The sequence below is a fragment of the Panthera onca genome, chromosome B1 (assembly GCF_046562875.1).
Source record: "Panthera onca isolate mPanOnc1 chromosome B1, mPanOnc1 haplotype 2, whole genome shotgun sequence".
Classification (NCBI taxonomy): domain Eukaryota; kingdom Metazoa; phylum Chordata; class Mammalia; order Carnivora; family Felidae; genus Panthera; species Panthera onca.
In genome coordinates this window covers 57,530,484-57,539,543 of record NC_138342.1, presented here as the reverse complement: position 1 = coordinate 57,539,543, position 9,060 = coordinate 57,530,484, and the positions used below count along the sequence as shown (strand labels likewise).

Genomic DNA, 9,060 nt, shown 5'->3' with positions numbered 1-9,060 from the left:
TGTAATTTCTCCATTTCAAGGAAAAGAATCCATGGAAAACTATGTGTTAAAAAACGATCTGCACAAGAAAGTCTCTGTATATTCTGAACAACAGAAGGAGGTTTTCTTGCCACTGTCCCCAAATCACAGCTTTATTTTCCTATCGTGACTGCCTGTATTATGTTCTTTGTGCTGGCCTCACGGTGCTTCCTCAGTGCTTTCTTTTCCACTGGTTTTGTTGAATGATCTGATTTAGTTATCACTATGCTCTCATCTGGATGAAAAATAACTGCCCTATTTGGATACAGATCAGATTTATAAAAATCCTGTTATTGACATCACTGTTGCAGTTTATTTCGTTCATTCCTACCTTATGAACGAGGAAAAGAGGGAAGAACACCCTATTCACATACTTCATCTCTGTGTCCTACCACTCTTGGTTTCTCTTCCCCACATGGCAGGTCTCTCGCTGGGAACATATACATATGTGCTTTCTGGCCAGCACAATGTTAGTTTTTAAAAATTAATTCGTTGCAAATATTTAAGAATCACTAGATTTCACATAAGAATTTGAGTTTTCAGCCTCTTTCTGAAAATCAGAAAATGAAGTAATATGGAGGGCATATTCATATAGGAATAAGCAAAACTGAGCGGTGCCTGCCCCCTTCTGATTAGGGCATGAGCTCTTAAAGGTCATCATGGTCCCCGTCTGTAAGAAAGCCAAGCTAGCCAAGTGGAAAAGTCATGTTCAGAGTCCTCAGTCCCCAAATGTTCCAGACATTCCAATCTAGGCACGAGACCTGTGAATAAAGAAGCCTTCAGGGGCACCTGGTGGCCCAGTCAATTGAGCATCTGACTTCGGCTCAGGTCATAATCTTGCGGTTTGTGAGTTTGAGCCCCGCATCAGGCTCTGTGCTGAAGCTACTGTCAGCACAGAGCCTGCTTTGCATCCTCTGTCCCTCTCTCTCTGCCTTCTCTCTCCACTGTCTCTTTCAAAAATAAATAAACATTTAAGAAGCCTTCAGGGGACTCCAACCTCAGCTGTTACCTTGCTACAAACATGTGAGGCCCAAGAGAGAACCACTCCAGATGAGCCCGTCAACCACCAAAACCATGAAAGGGAAGAATGAAATGGTTGTTTCAAGCCTCTAAGTTTTGGATTAATATGCTATGCAATAATAGATAAGGGCTAAAAGATAAAAGTGCTCTTAACAGACTACATACAATTATTTGAAGCAATTTCTCCCTTTTTACTTGGGTCAACACAGATGTCATATATCATTTCCATTTCATTTTTGTGTTTAGGCAGAATCTAAAACATGAATGTGCACAGAGAAGAAAACAAAAGTGGAAGAAAGCAATCTTTTGAAACAGCTGGGTTTGTTTTTTGTTTTTTTTTTTTAAGAAGGTGGATGGCAGCATTTATGAATGTCACATAGGTTAATCAGTAATAAGCACTAAAGTAGAAGGGACAGAGTTTGAAAAGGGAATGAATCTAGTTCTTTTCCTAAGAATACTGGCTTCACTCACTACTCTGTATTCAGCATCTAGCACAGTGCTTATTTTTTCTTAGCTTTGTACATATTTTTCTGAATGATAGAGGGCATCCACTATCATTTTTTATCCATCTTTCCTACCACTAAAATGTCAGCGGTTACTTACACAAAAGGACGGCAAACGGCACCTGCAGAGTAACAGACTATGGTTTGTACAAAATAAGTCAAGCCAGGGTCTTTACAGCTTAATGATCAGGCAGATTCAAGAACAGGAGAGACAACTCTTAACTTGTATTCCCTTAAAGCTGAATCCTACTGATAGACATGCAAATCCAACCTCAAGCAAATCCCTCAATTTTTTGATGACTGTTTGCTCTTGTGTAAAATGAAGGTAATCATGCATTCCCAGAAAAAAATGTTATCATCAAGCTTAACAGAATATGGCCCATACATTCAAGGTAGTAGATCTAAACCCCGTGCCCTGCACAAAATTAAAGCAGCTGATATGCTTTTGCCCAAATGGAATTGTATATCCTCATTTCCTTCCCTTCTTTTCCCCACTTGTGACTCAAGCCAGATTTCATCGAGCTATTTTTGTAATTACTAAAATGCTGGAAATATAGCAGCAGGCCAGAAGCAAAGTAAAATGCAGCATCCAGCAAAAGAAAGAAAATCACGCTGAGTAACTGAAAGGCCATCTGCTTCTAGCTGAGCTGTAGGGGTGAGGAAGGCAATCTGGGCTGTACTATTTGTGTCTCCCCCAAACCAGACCCACCTGCATGTTGTCAGTGGCATCCCCAAGCAGTCCTCCAAAAGTGATAGCATTAGTTACAGTTGCCAGATAAATGAAGAGAATTGCTGAAAGAGCCTGAATATTTAAAGCATCATAAAAATCACTGGCAAAAAATGGTGCTTTCCTCTTTATGTCCTTAATGAGTCCACCACAGAACCTGGGTAGGGAGAAAGCAAACATGTGACAAGGTAAAATAAGGTTGTCATCAAATTAACCAAGGGTAACTCGTTCAACCACAAAGAATTTGCAGTCAAAGTGTTTGAATCAACAAGCTCTATTTAACCACTTAAGGGAAAATGGGAAAACTGTGGAAGAATAAATTTTCTTCTATCTGTCTCTGTTTTGGTCCCTAAATTAGGTGTTGCATTCCCTAAAGAACAGTTGGTTTTTAGATGAGAGTGAATGGCGTAGATGGATTAAAATTTCTCACTCATTGTAGAAAAACATCACACCCATGAGCAGAGCATAGAAGTCCTTTAATAATCTTGCGTTGTTTCCTTTCCAGCCCCATTCATCATTCCACACGTGTTTACTGCGCACCTGTGATATGCCCAGCACTTCTCCAGGTGCTGGAGACACAACAGTGAACAATACAGGCAAAGATGCCTGCCCTTGGGGATTTTCCTTTCGATATGGGGGACAGACAATATAAGCAAAATGGGTGGTGCTAAACATCAAGGGAAAAAATTAAGTGGGGAAGAAGGTTATGAAATGCTAGAGAAGCAATGGCTGAACTATTAGAGTGGCCAGAACAGGCCTCCCGAACCGGTGACTTTGGGATAAGGTCCCGAAGGCACGAAGGAAGAAAGCCATGCAGGTATACGGTGGAAAAGCATTGCAAACGTAGCCCCATTACACACATTCGCAGGTCAGCTGCCTTAGTTATGCATCTGTCAAACTACCCTCCCAACCAAACCTCACGTCTCAGCCTTCCCCACGCATACCCTTCCTTCTGCCTGTGGGGCCCCCCCTCAGAGAGTTCAGATTTCCACCATGGGGCTATCACACTTTATCGGGACTGTCTGTCTGTGTGTGGGCTTGCTGGCCCTCGCTGCATCCTGTGCCCCACTTCAGTTTTCGTGGTCTGCGTAGGGCTGTGCGTGGTGCTGGGCAGGCTGCAGACAGTACATTGGGGAAAAAGTGAGCTATCCAAGAATTAAATTCCAGTCTGATTAAGTAAAAGGGCTGAATTCTAGAACTCATATCTATAGAAAAAGGAAAAGAATATTCCTAATAAAAGTACTTTGTAAAGAACTGTTCAGAAAACATAGGGGGAGAGGAGGTTTTATGTTCTCTATTCTTTCAGAAAAAAAGGGGAGGGAAATAATGTCCCCTTAATTTCAGAGAGAAACCCAAGTGGTCATCAGAAGAATGAAATCATTTTATTCAGATTCAATTACATCTTAAAAAGACATACTTTTGTGCTTTCAAAAAAACCTTTAATGTTCTTCAAAGGTCCTATCTTCGGGTTCCTGGGTGGCTTAAGTGTTCGACTTTGGCTCAGGTCATGATCTCACAATTTGTGAGTTCGAGCCCCATATCGGGCTCTGTGCTGTCAGCGCAGAGCCTGCTTGTGGTCCTCTGTCCTCCTCCCCACTGTCTCTCTGCCCTTCCCCCTGCTCGCACACTCTCTCTTCTCTCTCTCTCTCAAAAAAATAAACATTAAAAAAAAAAGTCCTATCTTCATAAAATCAGTATCCTACTTAAAATTTTATTTAATACAAAACAAAATGGAGAACCTAATAGTGGAAAGAAAAGGAGGAATTATCATAAAAAGAGATTTACAAAAGCAGTCTGGGAATCCTGAATCCCCAACGGCAGGCTAAGGAGACCATGACCTGTGAGTTCCTCATTTCTGTACCATGTTGCCCACTTATGAATAAATGTACAGAGAAGGGAGGGACGCACAAAAGCCAAATGGGGAAGACAACACATGACTCCACCTTCCTGCCACGGGTTCACACCGACCTGAAGACCCCGCTGGCTTTCTCTCCAACACCTCCTCCCTCACTTCATGGCCTGGACGCCAACCCAGCACACACCAGGCTCTCTGCTGTCCCCTCCCCCTACCTCACTTCTGCTGGTCTATCTCTAGCTCCTGCAGGACTTTTCTCATGGGCTTTCCTGCGGGACTTTTCTGTAAGGCCTTCTCTGAGTTCACCCTTTATATTGGAATGTCTTTCCCCTATCACAAAACCCCCTATTTCTGTTTTCGTTTTCCCCCATTAAACCATCACCACATTTTTTAATTTTCTCATTGCTTGTCTCCCACTACTACAAAGGAAAACCCAAAAGGACAAAGGGTTTTTGTTTAATTCACTGTTGCATCCCCAGTGCCTGTGATTTATCAATAGAAGTATCTGTTGGCTGCATAAGTATACAAATCAGTGAGTAAAATGCTGATAGGGAGATGTAGGGAAATTAAGATCTAAAGAGATCCTCATCTGGGTGCCTCAGTCGGTTGAGCAGCTGACTCTTGATTTCTGCTCAGGTCGTGATCTCATGGTCATGAGATCCAGCCCCACGTAGAGCTCTGTGATGACAGTGCAGAGCCTGTTTGGGATTCTCTCTCTCCCTCCCTCTCTGCCCCTCCCCTGCTCGTGTGCACAGGCAAGCATGTCCTCTCTCTCTCTCTCAAAATAAATATTTAAAATAATAAAATAAGGAGATTCTCATCGTGAATGGCCAAATAGTCCATCAGTTACCGTCCAGTTCGCTGCAGTTCTTCACAATCCGCATGTCCTCCTCCTCCTCCTCCGTGGCCTCCGTCATGAGGCGTGTCCCCGTTCATCTGAACATTCTCTCCACCTGAGTACATATTCTTTCTAAGCAAGACAACAGAGCCCAAGAGAATATCAGTTTCTTTTACTCGTCTGCTTCTTAGCTGTGCCACGCATGAGACTAACGAGATGGACTGAAAACCCTTTGGGAGAAAGATCATTTCCTTCCACCACCCTAACGGACAACTCTTAAAGTGTTGTATTTAGAGGGAGGACAAATGACTGATGAATAAAAAGCTTAATAAGTTGCATACTGTATAAGACAGAAACCGTTTCACCGGGAAAACAACAGATTTCCAGAAAACGGCTTCTCCAAATGGTCTCACCCGATTTTTTAACCTCTTAAATCTATAGGGACTCATTTTGAGCAAACCAGTCTTCTACATGTGCAGGAAGTCCCCAACACATCCTCCAAAAATCTCTATGATGTATTCCAATATCATAATCTGAGATCTCTAATTTGCAATCACTGAAGAAGATAACATATAACACTCATTTTACAGCATCGACAAAATGTCAAACCAAAGTACATACATAATTCATTTGAGATAATACATCAAGTTAAATGTGAACCTAAAAACACAATATTAGGACAGTCACCTGACCCCATTTCCTTTTGTGAGCACAACCTCCTTCTCAAGGATGAAAACTCCCAATTGCCCGATAATTTACCTTTTGTCAGATGATGGAAGGCTCTTAGGAGGCTCTATCCTGATTGCTGGGTCCCATTCCCCAGGTGGAAGAACAATGACTTCATCGAGGAACTCGTCGATACCAGCAATCAGGTCCTGCCTGTCTTTAGCTTTATAAGCAATGTCATGGAACACCTAAAGAATAATAAGAGATATGCTGATCCAACAAGAGAACCCTCTACATGCCTCACAGCATGTTGAGCCTCAGAAAGGCAATCTGTAATCCACTTTAACATTTATTTCATATATGTTTAATATAATCATATTCTCATATTTCCTATCAGCTTGTCCCAAACTATTTTGGCATTCTGATTTTGAACCCAGAGAATATAAGTGGAGGCATGAGAAAACAGCTGTGTTTCTTTTATATGTCTTTTTAATCAATACTGTAAAACAACACTGTCTTTCATCTCCCACTGGTATGTAACATTGCTGATACAGTTGCTGTGGAAGCCAGATGAAAATGGTTTGGAGAAATATACAAAAGAATCATTCTCTGAAATAAAAATGACTGGGACAAACCATTTCTGGTAATTCAAAAAGGAAAAGTTCAAGCTGAGGATTAAGATCAGGTTAAGTCCCAAACATTGCAGCTCTCGAACACAAATAATGTTAGCTATTAAAAAAAGAAAAATCTAAGTTATGCTGGTAACACATAAAGCAAAGGGCTTTAAGCAGGTGATCATCTGTCTAACCTTTTAGCAAGGCAATAACTAAACCAGCCAAGGCAGCAAATGCTTCATGTCTTTTATACAGATATCCAAGAAGGAGCTCCAGAATTTACATAATCCTCTTTGCCAATCATTCCATTCTTCTAACCTAGGTGACCATCTGAAAGTACTTTACGCATAAGCCTTTCATACCTCATCAGTCAAATTCTTTAGTCTCCAGGACAGAAGATGGCTCCTGTTCAACATCCTTACCTGTTCTTAAAGATTGCTAGTAAATCTCTTCTCCTCAACAAGAATTTTTAAAAGCTATGAAACAAATTACATGTAATGGTCCGGGGGGGTGTGAGGTTGAGATTAGGGCATTACAAATGCCAGCATCTCATCTGTGGTGCTCTAGCCGCTAGAGAGGGTCACTTTTCCAGCCTCCCCTGCAGATAAGAATTGACAGTTTTGACCAATGAGATGAAAGAAAAAAGCTGTCTGAGAAACCTTTAGAATACCTGTTAGACTGATACGGCTAACATTCCCACCCTCCGTCTCCCAACACTCCCCGCTCCACGCCCCTTCTGTATTCAACCTCCCCCTCCTCAAACTTGAATACAGAAGAGATGGCTGGAGCTGACTGCAGCAGCCCTCTCAAGCCCACAAAGTCAGAACCTTGGCTCTTGATTGATCATGAAACAGTTAAGTTAAACTGACTCTAGCAACTACCTACCTCCAAGTAAGCCCCAAATAATTTAAGCCACTATAAATCAGGTTTTTCTGTCATTTAGAGCCTAAAGCAGTTCTAATTACTGCATCTTAGGAGGAAGGATTCTTTTTTAAAGAAAATGTAAACACATGAAAATAAATAAAAGAGCCCCCTGAGATGCTTAGTTGCCTCAAGGGGGAAAAGCCAGCATAGCTATACATCAAAAATGCTCTCAGTCCCACATTAAGTAACCATCTGAGTAATCACCAAATAAAGCTTCCATAACTAAATGCCCTATTCTTCACTTAACACATGGAGAAGCTAACAAATTAAGTAATAAAGCAAAAGTGAAACATTTGGGAAAATAGTAAGCTAGAAAGACACAGAAGGAAAATCAGTGATCCCATATCCTAATTGTACTTCTCCTACTATGAGACTAGTTTAGGGTTTCATCATATCTAAAATGTGTGAACAACATTCAAGCTGTTATGAGAGTAAGGTTATAATTCCAAAGCACTAGAAACTCTGCAGTAACAGTTGCTAATGCATTTTAGTAAGTGTTAATTCCTTCCCACAAGATAAGAAGACCATAAAAACAGGTACTTTCTGATACCTAAGGAAAAAATGCATGATCCATTTTATTATGCATTACTTATAGAACCCATTATTTCTGAAACAATATGGTATAAGGACACTTGAACTCCCAGGATGAATATATTAAGCATTTTAAGAGGTAAAGTTTAAGTTAATACAGTGATTTGAACTTTTTAAAGAATATTTAACATATATCTCTTTTAAGAATTGCAAATGCTTAGAAAAAGAAAGGAAATTATGTTTTATTCCAACACAAAATTTATTTTTTGAAAACTGTGTCGAGACCAGCGCATCTGCCACGAATGACTGTACCTTATGCCATAAAGAGGACTGGTGACCACATACTCTGACTTGAGTAAATTGTGACAGCCAATTCATAGTATGAAAACTATACAAGCGGGACATTCACAAATCACCATGTTCCAGATCCCCTACCTCGTCAGACATCAGGGTGGCAATGGCTCTGCCGATCTCATGGTAGGACTTGGCTTTCCCCTTAGGACCTAAGAGAATGAACAAGAACCTAATGGAAGAGGAAAGAAGCAAAGGCTATAAAACACATTTCATCAAAGTCAATGTACATAACACTGAGACACGTTTATCCTATTTGTAAAAAGCTGAGGTCTAGAATTCATCTTTAAGACAAAGGTAATATTCATGGTAATATGAAAGATACTCTTTCACACTATCATGAAATACAAATTGTTGTTTCTTTGGAGGCAAAGAAGAATTTAACATGGAAACCCTGAGAAGTTTATTTACTGAATAGGAAAACTTCACTTTAGGAGTCATTCGATCTTTCTTTCCTAAACTTTCTTCTATCTCCATTTCTACTGATTTTGAGAATCTGCGGAGAAAACCCATTAAGCACAATAACTAGAAAGACTTAGTACATCTTCAGATTTCTCTGACTTTTCCTTACTCAATATGAACAGTGACAAATGATCCTCTCCATACTTTTAAGAAATATTTCTGCTCAGAAGTGACTGGAAGTCAGCAAAAACCAAGTCCTCTAGAAGTAAGCCACATGCTGACAGCCAAAGTAAAGAAAGAAAACTATGAGAGAAATTCGAAATAAAGCATCTTTCATGGACAGTTAAAATTCTTTTGTGAGTGTCCTCATTTTCCTTCCCAAACTTGTTTTCTTGATAATGTACACGCACTGCTCCACAGTAAGTAGGTCCTGGAATTTGCAGTAATGAGCTTATCCCCACTTAGGTTCATGTCTCAACTAGGGAGGAAGAAACCCAGTAAGTAAGTGAATAAGAAAAAAATATATAAAAGGCAACACTGGATACATCTCCGCCTTGCTTATAATCGTGTCTTACCTAACATGGAGACAATAAGGGCAATAAAAATAATCA

At 40.4% G+C, this 9,060-nt stretch overlaps 1 protein-coding gene across 5 annotated transcripts in view; it reads right to left on the bottom strand.

The window, feature by feature from the left end:
• SLC4A4 (solute carrier family 4 member 4) overlaps positions 1 to 9,060 on the bottom strand; it is a 360,563-nt gene that overhangs the window by 106,864 nt on the left and 244,639 nt on the right. For all 5 annotated transcript variants that reach the window (XM_060654905.3, XM_078446043.2, XM_078446044.2 and 2 more), the window contains exons 9-12: positions 8,132 to 8,219; positions 5,721 to 5,875; positions 4,974 to 5,093; positions 2,251 to 2,425 (exon numbers count right to left, since the gene is read on the bottom strand). In XM_060654905.3, the coding sequence (XP_060510888.1) occupies positions 2,251 to 2,425; positions 4,974 to 5,093; positions 5,721 to 5,875; positions 8,132 to 8,219 (538 nt within the window). The remainder of the gene's footprint in view (positions 1 to 2,250; positions 2,426 to 4,973; positions 5,094 to 5,720; positions 5,876 to 8,131; positions 8,220 to 9,060) is intronic.